The following is a 24,432-nucleotide window of genomic DNA, read 5'->3' as shown; positions in this document are numbered from 1 at the left end:
ATAGGACGGACACAGGTCTTGAATATCCTCCCCTGGATTAGGATGCCAATATATTTGTTCTTCTAGATAGTGTTCTTTTAACGTCCGCATATACGTATGGCTGCTTTTTTTGTCTGTTCCAAGACTTCCCTGTAAAGTCAATAATTATTGCTCCCTTTGCAAATATTTCAATTTTAAAACTCGTTCAATTGATCTACCGTTAAAAGATTAATCTTCTTAGAATCTATGCGACATCCCATCGGTGATAGGTAATAAGGAACTCACACGAGAGGTAGTATTATACATGATCAATATAGTGCAGGCTATTGGTAAAATAAACCAAAGTAGGGAAGAAAATGCCGAACACTCCTCTAGTGGAACGGAAGGCCTGTTGACTACTGCCAACAGGCCGGCTTCTCCTGAAGAGTTTTGAGTGGTTTCCTCTCCACATAAGCAAATGCTGAGAAGTTCCTGATTGGCCCACATTAGTATATCCCTCCTGATCCCAACAGTTTAGATAAATTTAAAGAAATTAATTTGCAGAAAAATTCACTTTTGAAATATAAACCTTGTATATTATAAGCAAGGTAAATAAATAAAGCAACTCATATATAAAAAATAAATAAAAAATCTTCTTAAGAGGGTCTAACTTTTCTTCATACAAACGTATTACCGAATTTCCTCCCTGGGTTATGACACTAGAGCAATGAATTTTTTACACACTATAGAAATTTACCATTTACAAGTCTCTATTGTATTGTTTTTTTTATTTATTGTTTTTAATGGGAGCTGAGACCATCTAAAAATCCAAAAAAGCCCCTAGTTTTATCTGACATCTTCAGACGTACAGCGTACAAAAATGATAAATAATTAAAAAAAAACGGAAAAAGAACCAACACAGAAATTTTTATTTTAATTCTCTTTCTTAAAAAAACATCCAAATCAGCTAAGTTTTAGGGTGCGGAAAACGGGGTAGCGATTTGTCGATTTTAGCTAGGCAAAACGAGTCTGACGGACGGGCAGTTGTCTTTTCGCACAATCGAGGAAACATCTGCGAGAGATTGACGGAAAAAAAGTTCAAATATCTATTCCTCAAAATTCCCAGACACCGCCCATTCTCTTAAGACCTTGAACGTACTTCAAAGCCTTTAATGTTAGCAATTTTATTTTGCCACCCCTGATATTTGTAGTTATTGTTTTCGAAATAACACTGAAAGGTCAGGGGGGAAAGATTATAATTTGTTTATTTGATTACAGAAGTCATTTCAACAGATTTTGTGTTGGCTAGTAGTGGACTGGCTATTAATCTATTCTGGCTAATTTGTTATATTACAATTTCTGGTAAAGATAACGCTACGCAATTATGTTGTTCTTTTTACTGGTGTTTTGGGAAAAAATGTGTCAAGAAGATAAACTATCAAATGTTTTCTTAGAATTGTGTACAAACAATGTTTTGCAAAAAACGTCAATACCGTGATGATAAACAATATTTTGAGTTTGTCAAAATGTTTGTAGACAAAGGCTGGATTTCTCCCTTACGGAGTTATTAAGCCCTGTAAATTCGTAGACTTTAAATATATCTTTCTCTAAATTTTTTTTTTCATTTCTGTTGTAATATTTTAAACGCAAGAATTTTAAAGCCCGTTTAAATAAGAGTATTTTCCATTTTACACTTTTATCTTTAATGTTATAAAATGATAAACAATCATATTTTGAGTTGGTCAAAATTTTTGCAGATAACGTCTAGATTTCACCACCTAGAGAGTTATTTCGTTTCATTTTATTAGGTAAACAAACATTGTGTTCACAAATATTGCCAATTTATTTATAAATTAGTGTAAGCACAGATTAATGTAAACACACATCAAAAAAATTGTTAACACAATAATTTAAATTATATTATGCTTTACGAAATATGACAGAGAAATTCTTGCTAAAAACCAAAAGCTTTTCTGCGCATTTGTCGATCTGCAAAAAGCGTTTGATAGAGTTGACAGAGAAAAATTATGGAAGGTGTTATCGGAGTACGGAGTAAGCGGAAATCTAACACGTGCTATTGCTTCTCTGTATAAAGACAGCATAGCATGTGTTAGGGTAGACGGATCATACACATCGTGGTTTGACATTCATAAAGGAGTGAAGCAGGGATGTGTTATGTCTTTTTCCTCGTGCAGGTTTTATAGGTTTGTTCGAATTTAAAAAGTAATTTAGAATTTTAAGCAGGCCCTTGCGCGGCCCAGTACCATTTGGTCCATGGCATGGAAAAAATAAATATACCCAAATTAACCACTCTCTGGGGGATTGAGAAGATTTAGAATACCACCACTGGAGACCCTCTCGCCAGCCAGCACTCTCGCCTTCTCCTACGAGTGGATCAATCCTGCTGGTATCCGCAGCACGAGCCCAACCCGAGTCCACCGCCGCATCCTTGAGACGCTCGTCATAGGAGGCTGCTACGTCCATTCTTGGACTTCATATAAAATCGAAATACCAAATATACGAGTATTGTGAAATTGACATATTTCGTTTTTCTTTACATAATTATAGGTTAAATATTCTTGAGACTAAAGGTAAATTAATCTGGATAAAATTTCTCAAAATTTTTCTTTATTTAAGTACTAAATTTTATCAATTGTTTCTTTTTTTTATGTATTTTTTAGGATTTTATTAATTTGAAATTGTAAAAAAAGTTACGTTTTCTTATTCCTCTTATCTCTATTCTATTTAACGACTTTTTGCATTTTTGTTGACTCCACAAATCTTAAAATAGGCAAAATGCATAGCAAATCAGTGCCCACAGGAGTGGTCAGATATGCATACAGGATGTTCTTTAAACCCTGTCACATCCGAAACCACCATGGTCAGTATGGGCAAGAATACATATTGGCACATTAAAATATTTTTTTAGAACGAATAAAATTTTTAAAAATAAAATATTTAAAAAAACAAATGGTTGCTAACTTCTGCAGGAGAGAAACGAGGAGGAGGGAGTCTGACACACCGTTAACCACGTGGCCGCGCCCCCTCGTTTCTCCTCTGCAGAAGTAAGCAACCATTTGTTCATTTTAATATTTTATTTTTACGTATTTTCTTCGTTCTAAATATTTTCAAAATATGCCAATATGTTTTCTTGGTTTCTTGGTTTTGGATCATCGTGGTTTCGGATGTGACACGGTTTAAAGAACACCCTGTATATATATTTATGTGTTTGTGTGTGTGTATAAATGTATGAATATATATGTGTGTGTATGTACGTATGTGTGCATATATGTTCGTAAATATATCTAATAGAATCTTACTGTATAGTATACCCATATGTGTGGGTTAGGGTGGACCGATATTTTTTTTCCGAATTTTGATATAAAAGGGATCTAAAAAAGTGGCTTTTGGATTACTCGGAGTGCAAAAATATCTAAAAAATATTTGATACTATTTTTAGCCCTCACCAGAGCTTGAAGTTTTTGAAAAAGTCAATTTTTTGCGCTAAACCGGCTCCATTATCATTTTGTGTTTAAGTAAGAAAAATTAAATTTTGTAATGTTCATTAAACCTTATTAAATAAGCATCTTAGGGCGTAAGTTGCACTTTTTTTGTAATAAATGGGTAGCATTGTTTTAATGAGCCATTGTTTTCGTCAATATTAGCCAGGCGCTCAACGGAATCAGTTCCGCGGAGTGTAAACTTTTTGCATTTCGGTAGTTTTAAAACTTATTAATTTGTATTGTGATTAAGTTTTATCTTATAATATCGTATAAATAAATAAATGCTTATACCAGTAACTTAAAAAATGTATTTGTAATAAAACAAAACAAAGAAACTAGTAATAACAATACGAACATTATTCATCATCATCATCTAATGGTGCATAGGGCACTGCATTGGTACACCAATCGCAGCGTATCTTGGTCATTTTTGTTACATGAAGGTAAGATGTTAGAGACGCCCCTTCTTTATTTACATTTAAGTCAAGATTTAAATGTCACTATCTAAATATTTAAAATCTTTATTTTATCCTTCTTCTTTCCTTCCCATCCCCTTTCCTCTCCTCATAGTATAGTGTTAATTTTTTTCTTATGAATATATTTTTCTTTTAATTTTCGCTTTTAATTTTTGTATAAAATTGTAAGATTCAATATGTCCATATATTTATAATTTTCTCAAACTGAACGGTGTGGGTAGGTAGGAAGAAATTGCCTTAAGGCAATATGCCCGCCCTTATATGTATATATATTGTATTTGTATATAAAGTGTCAAATAAATAAAATTACCAGTCTTACGCTTTAGGTGCCAGTCCAGGGACTATGAAATATTCTGGTGTAAAAAACAGGTTTAAATAAATATTTCATATTAACCATATCGGGAATCAAACCTGAGAGAGGTCTCGCAAGAGGTTGCATGGCAGGCAAACGCGCTGACCACTTTAGTACAGAAATAATAATTTTTTTTATATCCACAGGCATTTATTCAGGTCTAAATGCATTAATCTTTTAAGGGATTTAAAACATATTACACGAATAATTAGTATTTCAGGGTTTTTATTTTGTTTTTATTAAAAAATCTTTTAGAAACGTGTTTTTGGAGTTTTATCGACTATTTTATTTCTGAATAAGCCCTAATGATGGCCTTCTCCGCGCGGTTTCCAGCCCTGGTCTCCGTGGTGCTCGGCACCCTGGCCGTGCTGGTTGCCGTGGTGCGATCCGTGGCCTCCCGTGAGCGCTCCGTGGTCGTTGGTCAGAGCGCCATGGTCGTCGGTCAGAGCGCCATGATCGTCAGGGAGTTGGCCATGGTTTCCGTGGCTCCCATGGACTATGAAAAGGAAAGAGGCATTGATATCAGCAATGTCAGAACAAACGACAGTGAATGGATTCCCTCCACATACCCGAAAACTAAAAGATCGAGGGTCTACCTATCGGTTACGCTCAAGCAAAAAAAAAAAAAAAAAATCATTTAAATTTGTTGCAACAGAGAGGGAAAATATTTTTGAGAAGGGAATGAGTAAAGACGGCATGGAAGGCATAAGCAGAATGGTGAATGTTATACAGTGGGTAGAGTGGCCACTTAAACCAGCCAATGACAAGTCATAAGATCTGTAAATGCCTAGACTTCCATATTCCCCTTTCAAAAATGTTTTTCCTCTCTGTTGCAATAAATTTAAATATGAATAACTCCCTAAGGAGGGAATCCAGCCAGTCTGCAAGCATTTGGACACACTCAAAACATTTTCGTATTTTTTTATCATTTATATTTAAAGCACCCATTAGGAAGACTTTAAAAAAGAATGTTCATTAGATCAATAATCAAATGACCTTTTAAATATAACCTATTATACGATGTTCTATTGTAATAGTCACCCTATACCTACCGATTAAACTCACGCTTCTCCATTCATCCCCACCCTCTTTTTTAAATTATTTCTCCCACAACATCAAACATTTTCATAACCTAATCAGTGCATGTAAGGGTTGCCTATGAAAAGCATAGAATGTTGGTTTTATATTTTTATGCAACAACTATGGTGAAGATGTATAGTGGATTTTGCATGATAGTTTAATTAATGTCGTGACGAAGAGATGGGCACGTCTCGAAACCATTAGACATAGAAAAGTCGGTAAGTGGTTCCATACAAATATTTAATAACATTGAGGAAACTGTTTTTTTTATCAAATATCGAGTAGCTCTAATTGAGTTTAACTCTACTCTTTTCATTGCCCCTTTCACTCTGGTGTCCTTTCAACATGAATAGATCTTTCTCCGTTTACTTACAAGCAGATGGAAGAATTTTTGATGTGTGAATGTTCAAACATAGGTAGAATGATGCATGTTACACAGTCTGTAAAGTAGCCACTTAAACCAATCGTTTACACGTCATGAGCCCTGTAAATGCCTCTACTTCCATATTTCCTTCGCGCAAAGGTTTTCCATCTCATTTGTAATATTTTGATCATAATTACTCCCTATGGGGGGAAATCCAAATTTTGTCTACAATCATTTATGATTAAAAATTAGCAATTTTTAAATTTGATAATATCAATTGAATTTTTTCAGTAGCCTTTAATTTATTTTTTTTAATGAATAACCACAAGCGGGCTATGCCTTTTTGGGATTTTTAGTTTGATTTCATGATAGTTTATTTTGTATTTGTAATATCTATATATATAAAAGGCAATGTTCTTATGTGTGTGCTCAATATACTAAATTACTACTAATCTTATTTACGTGTGACTTTTTTGGAAAATGATGAGCTTTGGCCTGGGCATGTTTATAGCTCTTAAAATCTTCAATCTGTTAAGTAAAAAAAAGTTAGGATCGTGAATGTTCATCGTAAAATTTATCATTCACCAGATGCATTCGATGAGAATGTACTCAAACATTGTAAAGACGTTATTTTTTGCGTATAAAAAAATTTTGTCCTGAGTGTTTTCAAACAACCCAATCAGATCCTTTCCTTGAATTCCTTATTATTTCTCCCCATTTATTTTTTATTACTAGATTTTCGGATAAAATAATATCTGTTACTTAAAGCTGAAAGACTGGAAGCCACATTTTTGCAAAATTGAATTATGAATGTCATTTTGTTAATATATTCAGATTCTATTAATGCTAGAAACATCGTCCTATGTCCTCCGATATACTACTACTGAAATAGCTAGTTCTAAAATACCAGTAGTGAACAAAAGTCAACGGTTTGCTGGTATTAAAGCAGTGGATACCGAATAAATTCCACAACTTTTATAACAAACTACCTCTGACGCAGCGAGGGATTTTGAACAAGATTACGTCTTATTGTTATAATAAACCATACTTAAGCATTAAGCCATTTTTTTGCAATTAATTTCATTATTTTTCGTTGCATTTTTTCACATACTGTATACTTTCAATTACTGTGTTATTGCTATTAATATCATGTCATTAAATTGATATTTTCCCGTTATTCTCAAAAATAATTCATGTTTTAATTAATGCCACGTAATTAAATGTGAAAGTTATATAAATACATGGTTTTTTATTCAATATTCTATTACTTTTTATACTAAAGTCCGAGGAGGAATTAGGGCGCGGGCCGGGCGGTTAGAACAAAAAATATTGAAATCCCTCAGCTATTTGATAGTCCATATTTTAAAGGTTTTTTTCTTAAATATTCTTATCAAAAGCCTATAAATCCAAAGAAAAACAGCAATAAATTGTGTTTTTACTTCGAGAGATACATTTGAAACAGTTTTACAACTTCAAACCGCTCTCCTGAACAATTTACCAAATGTGACTTCCAGCATTTCAGCTTCAAGGTACAGGTATTATCTAACATTTAATGCATTTTCAAAAATCGTATTCATACATTAAGTGCACCCCTATTGGTAAAAAGAGCAAAGTTTGACATTCAGTGTAAAAAGTATGCAATTTTTTTTTTGAAATAGATTTTTTTTTTAATATTTTAAAATCACAAATTAAAAACTTACTGCTTCCGTGGTTGCCTTTTCCTCCGTACGGACTGCCATAAACAAAGGCGGCCAGAGCCAAAAGCGTCAAAAAGAACTAGAAAAGATTTTTAAAAAAAACATAAAACATCACCCTTTAAAATGTACTAATGTAACATGGTTATATTCAAAATATTGACATTAGAAAGTGAAAATAGTTAGTAAATGTAAAATCCTTTAAAACTGATTCTTTACAAATACCTCAAAAAGTTTAAACAATCCTAACTCTTGTGTGGCTGTGATATCACACTGTTGACTATTATGCGTGACGGTCACTTGAAACGAGGTATGTTCAGAAAACGGTAACTAGTTTTATTTTTCTCGCATTACCAGAATAGATAGTATTTTAAATGGTGAAATTATAATTAATGTGGGACATGACAGCAGCGACGACAGTTCAGTGGACAGTGATAGTAATGTGGAAGAATGAGATTGAAAGACAGTAAATTAAATAATTTTACTTTAGAAAAATTTGTTTTCGATAACCAGCGGCGAGGGCGATTATACTCGTACGAGTCGCGTTTTCATCGTGCTACTCACAAAATACCGTCAAAAATCACTATTTTTCTTGCGATTATTATTACGTGATTCATGCTACAATATGGGAGTTCATCGTTTTTTTTATTTGTTGACATACTATTAAATTTATTTAAAATGAAACACTTTGTAATTTTTACCACATAATAGTGTAATATATTATAACACGACTAGTTTCAGGTATTCTGAATTACCCATCATCGGGTGTAAATATAAACTTTATATTTTATTATTATAGTTTATATTTATACCTGTAATTCAGATTAAATTCTAAATATTTCTCCACGAAGTAAATGCTAAAACAACAAATAATATGACAATTAAATTAGTTAGGCCAAAAATTTTTTTTTTCTGTTTTATGTATACTATTATCTATCTACTATATAGATTCGAACCTCGGACCTCCTGATCCAGAGTTCACGACACTACCCACCGGACAACAACCGGTTTAAAAATGGACAAATTTTCACGACAAAAACGAAAATTTATATTTTCTCTACATTTTATTAAATAACAAAATGGATGCTTTAAAATATATAGGGGTGTTATTCATTTTTAATTTTCTCCAACATCATTGTCATAATTCTTAGTTTACACCTAATGGTGCATAGGGCACTGCATTGATTCACATAACACAGATAATAATTCTGATCTCATTTTTTTTTCAAATCGAAGAAATTGAACGCGAGCTCTCGAGCACGACGGGCAAACTCTATTTCCGACTGCGCGAAACTTTTTGAAATTACTCGTTTAAAACTAAGGCAAAAAAACACAAGAAATATTACAAATCTATTATAATAGCAAAGATGGATATGTACTGATTTAAGATTAAAATTTTAAAACAATTTTACTCACCAGGAATCTCATTTTGGGCTGTCTTTGGCACTGTAACTGAAGACTGTGTTGATAAGGAAATGGTTTGCCTTTATATACGATTACTTGCAAAACTACACACTTCATCTTTCAACCATGCTCTCATCATTTTTAATCAGGACGCGTGTAGGTATTTGTATTAAACATAGTATGAAAATGACAAGGGTGCCACGAATAACTCAAGTTTATTTATTTATTTATTTATATTTCACACTCTTTATCAAAATACAATTCCATGTTCACTTTGCCCAGCTAAAAAGGGTACATACCCCGTTCCTAGCTAGGCAATTACATTTGAATATATTATAATAGTTAACAAATTAATATAGAGCACAGACAAACAAAATATAAACTTATTCGAATTCACATTTTGATTCATATACATACAGACATACACATATATACACACATATATATAAATATACACATATATACACATGTACATGGACACCAAGTCGTTGGAACAATAGGCATAATCCCCCAGTCTACACACGTGCGTTTCCAGAAATTCTCCAGCAGCCTAGTGGACCACATGGTGACGATATCTACCTACTGTCTACAAAAGATTCTCTTCGGACATCTATCTCCCTTTGTTAACCATGAAGTTGATACAGTGCTTTATTTATTTAGTTTTTTATTTCTTAGTTCTTGGCATGAACACTTGACAAACTTACTACTATGCTCTATTTTTTATAAATTTATTGATATCATTCTAACTTTGCTAGAATTCCACTCGTCCATGCGCTTTGTAGCTGCACGATGATTGGTTATCTAGCTTTCATATACCAACTTAAAAATACCTAAATTTTATAAATGGGGTCTAGAATTCCAATCGTCTATGCGCTTAGTAGCTGCAAGACGTGTTGTAATCTTACTCCTTTTTATTATTCATATTATTTTTATTTATTTTTTAGTATCATTAATACACTAAATTTATTTGTCAATTTTCAAAATGTGTAAATGGGGGATAAATTGCTAACTGTCTATGCGCTCTGTAGCTGCAAGACGTCCTGTAATCTAGCTCCTATCTGTTATAATTTTTTATTGATAATAATTGAAAACGAGGAACTAGAATCCCAACCGTCCATGCGCTCTGTAGCTGCAAGACGTACTGGGATATTTATTAATTGTACAGCGCCATTGAGGTGATTTTCATAAAAATGGTGCTATATAAATTATCCAACTATATATGTACATACACACACACGTACATACACCCATGCGCATACACATACATACATTCATTAAAACATAGACAATTTATTTATGCGAAACTTCATGGTTGTCATCTATAAATATTTTTTTTTTAAATTATTCCTTATTTTTTATATTTTATTTTTGACATCCAGTAAGGTTCTCCAATCCGTGGCATGCATCAACTTTTCTGACTCCCTACGACCAATGTCATGAAAGAGCGAGGTCAACACCTTTCGCAACTTGACAACACTCCCGTCTTTCCACGATTCTGGCAAAAGGTTATGGACTTTTTTGCCTACGTTATAGTGTTGTCTCGATGCCAGAACAGTGTTCACCCCTTCACTTGGTATCAGATCCCTATTAGAGTATCTTGTATTATGGTTGTGGTTGACGCTTGGGTAAATGTCTCTCTTCATGTGTATAACCACTACCGTTCTCAATATATACTGTTGAATAATATTCAGTACTCTGAATTCTTTGAAGAGCAAGTCACTTGGATAACGAAATGTTTTTTTTCTTAATGACTCGGATTAAAGATTTCTGTGCAATTGCTACAGGTTCAAGGGCGTTAACAAAATCATTGCTTTAAAATGAAATAAAAATTACAAATCAAATCAAGCATTTAAAGAATTTTGTGTAATTACATACAGCGGAAGGTATAAAAAAGAAGAATTCATAAAACAAGTTTTGGAACAGAATAAAAATATGTTACACAATATTTCCTTATTTATCATTTCCAATTTACCCTGTAAGCGGGCATAGATCAAAAAAAGCAGATTAAAACATCTTTTATAAAAGAAGTATAGAAATAAATATATGGCAATACCTGTAACAATAGATTTTTTTTAATCCGAGTAAAAACAGCTTTCTATTTTCATTAGTATTACTGTATTAACATTTTCTGTTTTTTTTTTTACTATTTTATCTTGTGTATTCGAAATTATATGACTTCAAATGACTAAATAAATACAACAGTCAATAAATCTTCGATCGTATTTATGTATGCTTAAAAGTTAGCCCGTGTTATGTTTTATATTTTTAGTTTATAAAACCCTTTCAGTTTTCAACATTTTGGATAACTTCACTTTAAAGTTTAGTTTACCGGTGTAAAAAAAATAATAATTTTGTTTTATTTGAATCCTACTATGCCTTATATTATAAACATAATATAATGTATGTATTATGTCTTAATAGTGTATTATGTTAACTATGTAACTTTATTTTTAAATTTTAAAAATTATTGTTTAAAATTTTATATTTGAAAAAATTATAATTATGTTTAATGTGTAACTTTTTCTTATTATATAGTATGTATAATGTAAAAGCCCCATGGGCGTCAACAGAAAGAAAAATAAAATAAAATAAAACAGTGTAAGTCACTCTCCAAGCACAAGAGTTAGTCTCTTTTTTGAAAAGTAACAGCTAGAACATCAACCAATTATAAAAGTAGATTGCGTAGAAAAAAAACATTTATCAATTATGTCATTATATTAATCAATAAAAAATAAATAAATAAAATATTTTCACAGGTCGCATTGACGTCAGAAGCTTGCACACCACTGACCCCCACCTCTAAGAATAAGAAGGAATAACATAATATATAATACTTAATATTTTTTATTTTAATAAAAAAAAACGTTTTTACGTGCATAGGGCGCTGCATTGGTAAACCAATTGCAGCGTATCTTTATCATTTTGTTGCATGAGAGTAAGATGATCAGTCTTACGCTTCAGGTGCCAGTTCAGGGACTGTGAAATATTCTTGAGTAAAAACAAATTTTTAAAATAAATATTTCATGTCAACCATATCGGGTATCGAACCTGAGACCTCTTGCATGGTAGGCGAATGCGCTGACCTCTAAACCACGTGGCCGATTACTTTTCATATTTGCAAATTAAAATATATATAAATATATACATATGTATTTTTCCAGTAGCCTTTAGTGAATTTAAAAAAATAAATATACTGGCTATGCCTTATTGGTTTTTTTTTGTTTGAAGCAAAAAATAAATAAATAATGAACTGTCATTGGCTGGTTTAAGTGTGCACAGGCATCATCATTCTGCATATTTGGTCACTGGATATTTCAAATTTGTGGATTAAAGTATCACTCGTCTTTTATTTATATAATAAATTACAATGAACTTCCATCAAGAATTTTCACTTACTAACTTAAATTCTATTACAATTGATTATTTTTTCCAATAATTTGATATAAATTTAAATAATTTACATGGATGATTCTGTTTTCATAAATTTTCTTGGTGTTACCTACATGTTATTGATAAAAAATAAGTAGTGTCTTTTTTTATTATTAGAATATTTCCGTATTTTAAATACTATTTTCCTTTTTTTAAAACCTAATAAATTAATCTTATGCTTTAAAAATTCAGTCATTAAGTCTTCTACCATCCAGACAAAGTACAACAACGGTTGAAACCCCTGTTGGTTATTAAATATTATTTTGAAGGTCAGAGGGTAAAGATTAAAAATTTTATTAAACGATTACTTTATTGTTTTTTATTCATTAGTTGTTTTTGTGTATATACTCGTAATGTTATCTAATAAGTATACACTCCACGAATATCACATTCCACGAATACCGATAAAAATATGTGAGATGGGATGATGAAAAAATAATTGTTTTTTCAAAACCAATATGGATGTTTTTGAGAAATATTTAGGTAAAACATAACTTTAAAAAAAAAATTGTTAAGAAATATGTCTACACAAAAACGCGACATGTTTGGCTTTGACAATTGTGACGATGTTCTATTTGAATTTTAACGATCATAAACAAAGTTCAAAATTTAACCAAATCGTGACACATTGGGGCGTAATTAAACAAAAAAAATTAACTTTATATTGTTATATTAATGCGCTTTTTTTATTGGTGTAAAAGTCATTACTAATTGCTGTTGTTAAAATACCTTGATATTGGATTGATAGTGTCTATGTTTAATTTTAATCGAAACTATTTTTTTTCCTTTAAATTACTACTTTCGGAGTTCGACCGTCGCTAAAATCTTCAAAAGCAGGTCGCCTGCAATAGTTAACACTTTGTATCCCGGAGCCGTGTAAACACGTGATTATATAACCATACGTTGTGTCCCGGTCCCGTGTTTTCACGTGGTACATGATGGTGTAACATTCACCATCCATATTCCTTCAATTCTTTCATCTAATGATGTTTGTGAAGTCAAAGAGCTGAAACCTTTAATTATGCGGGTGAGATTCATCAGATTGAATGATTTCACCTACATACTAGGCAACAACTAAAAATATTTTTCAATTTTTATACATCTTCTTGGATCAGGTGATCAACAATGTTTTGAGTTTGTCCAAATTTATGTAGACAAGGACTGGATATGACCTCATAGTGAGCTGTTAATATCAAGATATTACAACAGAGATGAAGAACTTTTTAGAGAAGGGAGTAGAGAGAAGGGAGGAAAAAAGTGTGTAAAGTGGCCACCCAAACCAAAGTCAATATTAACAGCTCCCCCGGAAGTTGAATCCAGTCCGCGTCTACAAAATTTGGGCAAACTCAAAAGTATTGTTGATTAATTTAAAAGTGGAAGTACCCGCTTAACGTCGAAAAACATGTCTGCCCCAAAAACCGAAAATCTGTGGTAATTGGTAAGATCATTTTAATTATTTTTTTCACACATTTTATAGAAACCTCGCTATACAATTAAATGCCATAAATTTTTACTGCATCTAATAAAACTTTTTTTACACCCGTAGCACTGAAATTCCTCATTATAATAATGTTATGTACCTTCATTAATTTGAAGATTTTTTTCCTTAAGTATTGCCGAGCTTAAATCTACATTGCTTTCTTTTTTTTTATTAAATTTCGGGTAAAAAGTACTTAACTTTCCAATTTTTTAATTCGATGTGCGCAATTAAACATTTGTTGTCAATCTAATTTTGATAAACAAAACAACAAACTTTATTACTTACTGTCGTAAATTATAAAAATAATTATCGACATTGTAGTATCAACATTTTTCACGTGGAACTCGTGAAAAAATATAATAAAATGACAAAAGTATACTATACATATATAGCCTAGGTACATAGTTTTTGATAACGTTTGACCCCTAATTTTATCCAAAAAATATTAAGTAAACATTGTTAATTTTTTATATACATACGTTATTTTTATTTACAAGAGTGAACAACAAGTATTCTTTGTTATTTAAATATCTACTGATTTTGTTATTTAAGTAGGTACTGATATAATAATTGAGGAAATTTTGATGTTCAAACATAGGAAAAATTGTGAATTTTACACAGTGTGTAAAGTGGACATTTAAACCAGCCATTGACAAATCATAAGCCCGGCAAATGACAAGACTTCTATATTCCCTTCTTTAAGGTATTCTCCATCCCTGTTGTAATTTGTTAATCTTACTTCCGAGGGCGTGAAATCCAGTATTTTGTCTACAAACATTCGGACAAACTCAACTATTGTAATAAAACCAACTGGTCCAAGAAGTTTAAAAAGTTGAAAATTGTTTTCAGGCGTTGCCTAGTATGTGAATTAATTCAGTCAGATAAATCTCTTCACAACAATAAAGGATTCAGCTCATTAACTTCACTAAAATCAACAAATGGAATAATAGAAGAAATATGAATGATTAAACATAGGCAAAATGGTGAATGTTACACAGTATGTAAAGTGGCCACTTAAACCAGACATTGACAAGTCATAAGCCCCGTAAATGCCTAGGCTTCCATATTACCTTCTTTAGGGTATTCTCCATCCCTGTTGTAATTTGTTAATCTAAATGACTCCCGAGGGGGTGAAATCCAGTCTTTTGTCTACAAACATTTGGAGAAACTCATATATTGTAATTTAAATAGGTATTGACATGACAATATTTTGAGTTTGTCTAAATGTTTGTAGACAAAATATTGTATTTCAACACCATATTCTATATATTTCTTATCTAATATCTTCTTTACGCCCATTGTAATTTGTTAATAGTTGTAGATATATCTCAAGAGAGACAAAGAAATTGTGAGTGAATGAATCATAGGATTGGCCGTGTCCGGGCGGAAGAACAATACAATTCTGTGTGTGAAAAAGAACCAGAAACCAGGACGAGTGTTTTTGACTCGATGGTTATTTTCAGGTGAAACTCCTGAAAATGAAAATTAAGTAGCCACTTTACCCACTTTCTCCCTCCCTTCTCTAAAAAGTTCATAAGCCCTGTAGATGCCTAGACTTCTATATTACCTTCTCTAAAATGTTATTTATCTCTGTTGTAATATCTTAATATTAACAGCTCCCTAGGGGGTTGCATCCAGTCCTTATCTACAAAAATTTGGACAAACTCAAAACATTGTTGATAAATCCACCTGGTCCAAGAAGATGTATAAAAATTAAAAAATATTTTCAGTTGATGCCTAACTTTTTTTTTCAGTTTTTGAATGTAGGTTAATCATTCAATCATATGAATGTCGCCCGCAACAATAAAGATTACAGCTCTTTATCTTCACAAACGTCAACAGATGGAAGAATCGAAGGAATATAGATGTTCAAATATAGGCAGAATGGTGAATGTTACACTGCGTGTAAAGTGGCCACTCAAACCAGCCAAGGACATTTCATAAGCCCTGTGGATGCTAAGACTTTTTATTTTCGCTCTCTAAAATGTTCTTCATCTCTGTTGTAATATGTTAACAGAAATATTTTGTTATTCCTGGACTGGAACCTGAAGTGTAAGGGACTAATCATCTTATTTCGAAGGGGAGAGGCTAAATGGTTGAACGTTACACGATTGGTTAATTTTGAAATAAAAAAGTGGGCTTTATTGAAAAGATATTTGATTATTTTATTTTTCAAACTTATTTTAATGTTTTACCTTCCAAAACCCTCCCCCACAAATCCTACGATATATCGCTAAATATCATTAACCTAATTTTAGCGCATGTTCTGACATGGTGGTGTTTGCATTTGCATCCAAGGGTAAAAGGTTACTCCGACTGCAATTTATGCATTTTTGCGTAAATACTATGTATACTACGGTGACGGTAAGGGCGATAGTGTATTTTAGTATTTTCATATTGGTGTAGTGAGTGTCCTGACGGAGAGACGTGTACGTCTTTAAACCGATGGACATCAAAAGTTGGTAAGTAGTTAAATACTCATATTTACTAATTTCAATTAAAATTTTTTAAAAATACAGACGTAATTATTGTAGAATAAATATTTTATTTATTAAATAATACAAACAATCTTAGACTAATAAATATTCCATCTTATCAACACAATTTATGTATATATACAATCATTATTTTGGATTAAATCATCATTTATCCATCTTCAAATGCTAGTAATCATTTCGCATTTGAAATTGCAACTTTTTCAGCATTACGTACGTTTCTCATACTTAAATAATATTTTCGCAAACGACTTTTTAACATAATTTTTTGTTATTACCACAATGAGCATATCAAATTTATATTTAATATTATATTCTCGCTAAACAGTTTTATTCACATATCTTTTCTGAGCCTTTAATGCAAATACAAACAAATATTTTTTTTGTTTTAAAATAATTATATTCAAATTGCAATGAAGGGAACAGAAATCCAACACTTATCAGGTGCTTTTTATATTGAAATTATTACTGCTGTAATAATTATATGTAAATCTCGTATCAGTGTTACTTATAATTATATCAATGTTTAAGAAATAAATGTGTTTTAAAAACATACTGTCATTTGAATAACACAAGTAATTATTAAAACGACGAAGTTTATCTTAGTTGTAAAAGACAAATACGTATTTTCAGATCTTAAGGTCACAGATGATAATTTGAATAACAACGGAACTAAGCAGAAACGTATCCTGAAGAGGGGTATGGCAAAGTCTCCAACTTGACGCCGTCGATCTCTTGCTGGACGTTGTGGTTTTCTTGTTGGACAAGGTGATTCTCTTGTAGGTTTACAATGCTGTCGATTTGTTGGTCGGAAGAATTGTCAATCTTTTGCTCTTCGTATTCGAAGGGAACGGGCTCTACAACGTGATCCTTAATTGGGTAGTAGTTGACCTTCTTGTAGTGGGAGAAACCAAGGGATGGCCACACTCTGGGTAGAAACAAAATAATTAGTACTTCTTTACATTAATTTATCTATTTGAATTTTACCAATTCTTCTAATTATTTGAGTTTTGACATTTGAAATTGTAAGCGAATTGTTTGCTAAATATTTCTTGTTCAAAAAAGAAATAAAACTATTTATTTAGAAGCAAAGATACATAGTAGAAAACATAAAATTTGAAGATATTCGTCGATAAAATTTCACATGCACATACGAGTATATTTTAAATAATAGAATTACACAAAATAGATAGATTTTACATTATTTTAACTACAAAAATAATTATTCTAACAATACTAGAGCCAATTTAAATTTTACAATACGCCCAGGGGGCATTTACAAAAATAATACAGGTGAGTACAAATATAATAATAATTTTAAAAATAAACAAGAACACGTTTGTTTAAGGCATGTAGAAACTTAAAAAGCATACTCCAATGTAAAGTCAAAAGTAAAAACTTTGCGTAGTAGAAAAGAGAAAAATATAGATGTAATGTAACATTTATAGTTATGTATAAAAATATGAATTAAAAAAAAATAAGAAAAACAGTAGGTGGTATATAAAGTAAATAAAAAGCAAATTGTAAATAATCTGTCTTTCTTTTTCCCTTTTTAAATACAAAAAAATGTGAAAAATGGTATCAAAAAATTATAATACGTAATATATAAGGAGAGAGTTTACATAATTGCATATGTGCGACGTTTGTATTCATGTGTGTGTGTAAGTAAATGTGAGTGTGTGAATGAATGGGTGAAGGTGCATGTGTGTGGGTGCGTAAGTAAAAAAAACATTCAAAAACGTGTATTTTATTATTAAATTATTACTGTCCTGGTTTAATTACTAAAAAAAAAATGTTTAAACCTTCAATCGAAACCTTTATACGTGGTTTCGTACAAAGTGCAGCATTGCAGTGCGATATGCACCATCGAGTGTGGACAATATGATGATGATTTATTTTAAGTACAACTTACTTGAAGTTTGGTACAACGGGAACAGGAGTCACAGGAACAACTGGTACAACTTTTTTGCTGAACAAATTCTGCAGAGGGGAGATAGTTTTAGACTTCACGTGGTTCCACAAGGTGTAGATAAGGTGAGGCTTCTTGACCGCCACGACTTCTACCTAATGAACAGATTAAACAAGGGTTAGGTACATTTTGAAATAAGCTGGTTACAGAATGGATCATGGAGATGATGACAAGATGAGGATACTGCTGAAGATCTGACATTTCTCTCCGTCAGAGTTACGTAAAATCAAAACAGCAAAGAATCGGGGGTATAAGTCGAAGTAACCGGTTAACTAATGTTGATACTAAATCAAATTAATTATGCTGTTTATTGTTATTATTATATATTTACAAAATACTAAGTTATTATTACATATTTGCACAATATGTAAAAATAACTTAGATTGCCCTCAACTGCTTGAAAAAATTAAATTCGTATTCCTCAACGTACAACTCGGCTGCAACAATTATTTCATGTTGGTATTTCATTATTTCGTTGGTAACAATAATAATAAGAATGCATCTTTGCCCAGAATTTTAAATAATTATAACACGTTTTTGGCTGAAATAAATATATATTTCCTCACTTTAAACTAATTTAAAGAAAATGCTAGAACCCTAATTAAAAATAGTAATTATAATTTAATCTAACTGCACCTACCTAATATTTTGTTTTTTTGTGCACTTTAATATTGTTATTATTTTCTCTTGTTTGAAAGAAGAAAGAAGGAAGGCTCCGTATTACTCCGTATGGATCCGCTGGCGAAAGGATTTTTTAGTTCGATTAAACAAAAAACTTTTTATTTATTTTTTATTATTTCATTATTATTGTAATATTTTATTTATTTTTTACGTGTGGAATGAAACGGAGTGGTTATTTCGGTGTACGCCTTTTTTTTCTTTTTTTGACATTGTATTTAGTAATGTATAGAAAACTATAATTGGCCTATAATTTTGGTTTATTTGTAAATATTTTTTTTTTGTTGTAATGGCTGTTGTTTTCTTTTAATAAATAAATACAATAAATTGTAATCTCACAGGGAATCGAACCCGGAACTCTCTGTGCTTGATACAAACGTCTTATTCATTGCACCCCGGGGTCATCCACCGTTTTTTAATATGTGTTCGGTCTGTATCCAGGCGGGTGAAGAATACCGTTCTGTGCGTGAAATAGAACTAAAATCATGGAAGAGTGTTTTTGACTCGATGACAGTTGCAAAAACTACTCAGATAAAAATTCTTAATCCTGGGTTGGGACGAAATATTTGTTTGTAAGGTGGTTTTACACAGTAATATTTCGCTTCAAACGTTGCTTTGTAAGAACTGTTTTGTGGAGGGGTGGTGACGGCTCAGGGGTGCAATTGAATGTAGTTATGCAGAAAGAAGCCAGCCATATAAAAATGAAACTGAGATAATAGCACTTTTGTAAAATGAATGAATTATCAAATCTAAACAACAGTTGGAATGTTTTTGACTTTAACAAATGATGAACAATGAATACATAAGTTTTTTTTTATATTACAAACAAGAATCTAATTATGTATTTTACCAGTTTTAATGATTTTTTAAAAACCATAACATTTTTCTAGAGATGTGGGTGTTTTCTGCAAATTGAGAAATGCTTTTTTTGTGTTCGACACCATTTTCAGAAGGTGATTAATACAGTTTTTTGTACGAAAGCGGTCTGGTTGTTTTTAGCAGAACATAGAATTGATATTCCTGCACCCGATAACATAAATATTTAATTTCTTTAAAATTGTGGACTGGCTGCTTTCTGCATAACTACGTTCAATTATAAATCGACTCTATTCCCTAGTGAGTGGTTAATTTGGGGATATTTATTTTTTCCATGCGACTAATTTTGGCTTCATATATGGCCACACTGATGATTAAACGTCAAAAAATACGTGAAATTAAACATTATTATTTTCTTATTTATTGTGTATGCCGAAAATTGGTAGAGATCCAGATTAAATTTGGTGATGTATCCAAAATAAAATACGTTTCTTCGATTTTAATTCTACTTTATTTTTTTTAATATTCAAGAGGGGCTTGTTAGGACATTATCAACCGCGTCACAATATACCCTCTTGTACATTTTAAAAAATAAAGTAGGATTAAAATCCAATATACGTGTTTTATTTTGGATACATTACCAAATTAATTATCATGATTTTCATTTAACACATTATTGCGACCTTAAGCATTACCCAAAACACTTCATTAGGTTGAATTGACCAAACCGTATTAGTTTTAGTTATATTTTTGAAGCAGTTTTTTAGACCATTTGACGTTTAATCACTAGCGTGGTCCATTATACGAAGCAAAAAGACGTAGCAAAAAAAAAATCTTCAAATAAATCACTCTGGAAATCGTGGAAATGATTTAAAATAAATGGTAATTATTTATTTGTTTTTCTGTAAATAAAGTAACAATAAAACATTGTTATGGTTAGTCAAATATAATGGTGAGCTGTGCATAATCGCTTCTATACACCGTTCGCCCCTGTAATTAGGATACCTGAGCTGGCTGCACATGTTGAACTTGTTGAATGTGCACTGGCTCCACGCGCTGGACGTGCTCCACTGGTTCCACAAACACCACACTGTGCGGTTGGGGCTGCTCCGCGCTGAACCATTTGTGTTGGGACAGATACAGAGCGTTACCACTGTGCGAGACCACTGCCAGGGCGAACTATAAAGAAGAAAAAAAATTGTTTATTTATTTTACAATTTTGAAATGTACAGAGGTTCTTTCAGGTCACGACTAGCCTGGAAATTCCTGTATAAATACAAACCCTGTAAAAAAAAATTTTTTTTTACATTTTACAATTTCATGACTGCTTTTTTTATTTATCAAAAGCATACAAAAATTAACATATAAATTATCAAGTCTACTGAACTGCATAAAATGCAGTTCGTCAGCAGGTGCTTATAGTTAAGTTCTAATATATATACTGTCGGCCTCGTGACGTAATGGTCAGCGCGTTTGCATACCTTGCAAAAGAGGTCTCGAATTCGATTCCCGACATGGATGATATGAAATATTTATTTAAAAGGGTTTTTTTTACACTAGAATATTTCATAGTCCCTGGACTGGTACCTGAAGCGTAAGACTGATCATCTTATCTTCATGTAAAAAATGATCAAGATACGCTGCAATCGGTGTACCAATGAAGTGCCCTATGCACCATTATGTGCGGAAAGGGAATGGTGGTGGGTGGATATATACATAATTTATAAAATGATAAAAAAATCAATATTTATTTAAGCCAGATTCTCAGTAGACGTCTTTCTCTTCGGCCTGATAAGTTTTTTTGATTGTTTATATTTAATGGGAGCATAAATATTATACATTTTTGGTATATTGTACTCTAGTGTTCTTTTCCCGTATTTATTATTGAATTTAGGGAGAGCTAGTCCATCTTTACTAGTGAACCGAGTATTATATACTTGCTCTGATTTATTTCTATATTCAGATAGAGACGCATGCCGAGAAACCAGCTTAGACCATAATAAAGCTCTAACGGATAAAATATTTATAGATTTATACAATAAGGATATTGGAATATCGTGTCGCTGACAGTGTAATTTTTTTTCAGTGAATAATTTGATCATTGAAGTTCCAAACAAGGTTTATGTTTGTATTACTGGAAAAAGGCCATGAGGCCACTTACCACGAGAAGTGAACAATTCCGGAAGTTCTTCATTATTTTTGTTAGTCTACTTTCTTTGGATTAGATGCACTCGGCGCAGATGAACATACAATGGAGGCAGTTCACATTTATTGTAATTTATATATTTTGGAGCTGTGAATAATAAATGATTTGCGAAACTATTTTGCAAATTAGTTACAGAGCAGAGCACCCATTCACAATATGTCTTTTGGGTTGCGCCCCGGGCGGGGAGGGCTAGCAACGAGCAACGAGCGACTTACGCTATTTACTAACAAACGCCATCACGCCGTTTCCCCGTATGCGCACGTAGGGAGGATAGAATGCCACATCACCATATGAAAAACAGCACTCTTTGAAGAATATAGATAACCTATAGTGGTAGTTTTAGTGACATCGACATATTACACTGTAAATAGTAAATACCATATTTTTATCTGATCTGTTAAGAACATTTTAAATTTATCTCCTGCTTAACTTTTAACGTTTGACTTTTAATTTAAACTTTTAATTTTTATTTTAAATTTTAATTTCAACTCTTAATTTTCCTTATTCATATGTACCTTACATCTACTACCTGCATCTAATTAATTATTGTTGGTTGTGAATTTTTACTAAGAATGACAAATATTCATGGAAGCAGAGAGAGAGGGGAGGAAAGTAGAGTTGGAGCCATACAATGTCTTCTCCCTTTTATGTACTTTTTAAAAAATATTTATATTTTCGTATGTTTATTTTTTTAAGAATTTAATTATTTTTCCCTCTCCTCCTGCATTCATAATAAATTAATGAGAAATCTATAATTGTTTTTTTTTTTTAAATTGTTATTTTGTACCTTGTATTTATATAAAGACTATGATTTCCTAAAATTTAAAAAATCACTGTCTTTGGATTCAGACCTCGTTCCCATCTACATTCATAAATCTTCTCTTGAACGCACGTCGACTATTCCGTCATTGTATGTCCAATTCAGAGCCGGATCCAACGGAATCTAGCGCCCCGTCTCTTATTGAAAAGCGACGGGAAAATCTTCGTCGCAGTCTCAATCCTGGAGATTGGTTTGCAGTAAAGACCTGCATCTCGTCCTCTGCAGCCATATTCAGCTCAACATATGAAGCACAATTCAAGTTCTTGCACACGTGTGCTAAATACTCCCATGGGGGACGCCTTCTGTGATTTGTCTCCTCTATTATTTCATGCAAGAGACCCCCATGGCGCATACTTTGGCCGATCTTTTAGGCTCATTTCTCTGGGATGGTTTTTGACCTCCCTTCTTCAATTCTACTGAGAACCTGACGAGGTAGTGAGACCACATCACTAATGACGCCTTAGTAATGTGGTCTCACCAGGAAATTCCTAATATTCTTCCGTAACACCACATCTCAAAGGCCTCTTTTGGTTAGGCACCATGTCTTACAGTCATGCATCTATATGATTCATACCTACATACGTTTTGGTAAGTTGCTAGAGGAGCATTAGGTCTTTGTTCTTTCAATTGAAAAATCTTTTATTTTTGTTGAATGTCAGCCTTGCTTGATGCATGTGGCAGTGGACTTCTCTTTTTGTTTTACCATCCCAAGTAATCCTACTTTCAAGGTACACAAACTCTTTTGCATTTTTAAAACTGTGATATTAAAAAAATATATATTTATTAAAACAAATTATTATCTTACTGGAAAAGTAATGACCAGCTCCAATACTCAAACATGGACCCTTCTGGTTTCGTTCTGACTTAAGTGAAGAAAGCAGCCCCCGTGGTGTAGTGATTGAGATGCTTCGCGCATGGAAGGTTCGATTCCTGGTGAGAACACAAAAAATAAATGTAATCTATTATACGAGTATATAACATGTAATCCCACACCAAACACAAGAGACCGTCTTTTTATGCGAGTGAGATTCATCTAATGGAATTATTTCACCTATGTAGGTGAAATAATTATGTATGTACTAGGCAACGCCTGAAATTTTTAATTTTCCAATTTCTATACTTCTTCATGGACCAGGTGGACTTATCAACAATATTTTGACACTTTAACACTTAAACCAGTCAACGACAGGTCACAAGCCCTGCAGATGCCTAGACTTCTGTATTTTATTTTTGTACCACAACAGCCCAGGAGGCCCAATTACAGTTGTAAATTACATCAAAGAACACCCAGGCTTGAGAAAAATTACGTTTTATTTTTTTTTTTCTCACCGGGAACCCTCAACCTTCTGTGCGTGAGTCAAGCGTCTTGACCACCACACCACGGAGGCCGCCTTAGTCAAAAACCTACCTACCTATATATTACCTTCTCTAAAATGTTATTCATCTCATCATCATTTGAACTTTTTCAATGATGGTGAATGGTAATTATATTTATTTATTCATGCATTTCATAATATATATGTATATATATAAATACAGTTTTTTGTTCACTTTGTCTAGCTGTGTGAAACAGCACTTATGATTTTCTTGTTTTTTTACTATAGAATGTTTTATTATTTAAACTTTCTACTGAATATGCTGTATAATTTTTAGGTTAACTTTTTAAATATAAATCTTGTACAATTTTTGGTTTAATTTTTTAAAAATA

The 24,432-nt window shown here is 32.1% G+C and overlaps 1 protein-coding gene and 1 long non-coding RNA gene across 2 annotated transcripts; both read right to left on the bottom strand.

The window, feature by feature from the left end:
• Positions 1 to 4,497: 4,497 nt before the first annotated feature.
• Positions 4,498 to 8,890, bottom strand: LOC148272582 (uncharacterized). Its single transcript, XR_015824814.1, has 3 exons — positions 8,844 to 8,890; positions 7,434 to 7,509; positions 4,498 to 4,785 (listed from the first exon to the last, which is right to left on the bottom strand). It is a non-coding gene; the product is annotated as an uncharacterized LOC148272582 (long non-coding RNA).
• An 8,017-nt stretch (positions 8,891 to 16,907) lies between these two features.
• Positions 16,908 to 21,934, bottom strand: LOC148272581 (uncharacterized). The gene is made up of 4 exons (XM_088239853.1): positions 21,860 to 21,934; positions 20,704 to 20,877; positions 18,148 to 18,299; positions 16,908 to 17,163 (listed from the first exon to the last, which is right to left on the bottom strand). The coding sequence occupies exons 1-4, from the start codon at positions 21,890 to 21,892 to the stop codon at positions 16,908 to 16,910; spliced, it is 615 nt and encodes a 204-aa protein (XP_088095979.1). The 5' UTR covers positions 21,893 to 21,934.
• Between the last annotated feature and the right edge of the window lie 2,498 nt (positions 21,935 to 24,432).

The sequence above is a fragment of the Micrasema longulum genome, unplaced genomic scaffold (genome assembly GCF_059751315.1).
Source record: "Micrasema longulum isolate JH-2025_06_02 unplaced genomic scaffold, ASM5975131v1 h1tg002281l, whole genome shotgun sequence".
Classification (NCBI taxonomy): Eukaryota; Metazoa; Arthropoda; class Insecta; order Trichoptera; family Brachycentridae; genus Micrasema; species Micrasema longulum.
This window is presented reverse-complemented; position numbering and strand designations above follow the sequence as displayed.

Excerpts from the sequence above, each read along its gene's own strand:
- LOC148272581 (XM_088239853.1), bottom strand. The coding sequence starts at position 21,892 with ATGAAGAACTTCCGGAATTGTTCACTTCTCGTG. Across the intron at positions 20,878-21,859 it reads GGAATTGTTCACTTCTCGTG|TTCGCCCTGGCAGTGGTCTC; the intron begins GTAAGTGGCCTC and ends TCTTCTTTATAG. Across the intron at positions 18,300-20,703 it reads AACATGTGCAGCCAGCTCAG|GTAGAAGTCGTGGCGGTCAA; the intron begins GTATCCTAATTA and ends TCTGTTCATTAG.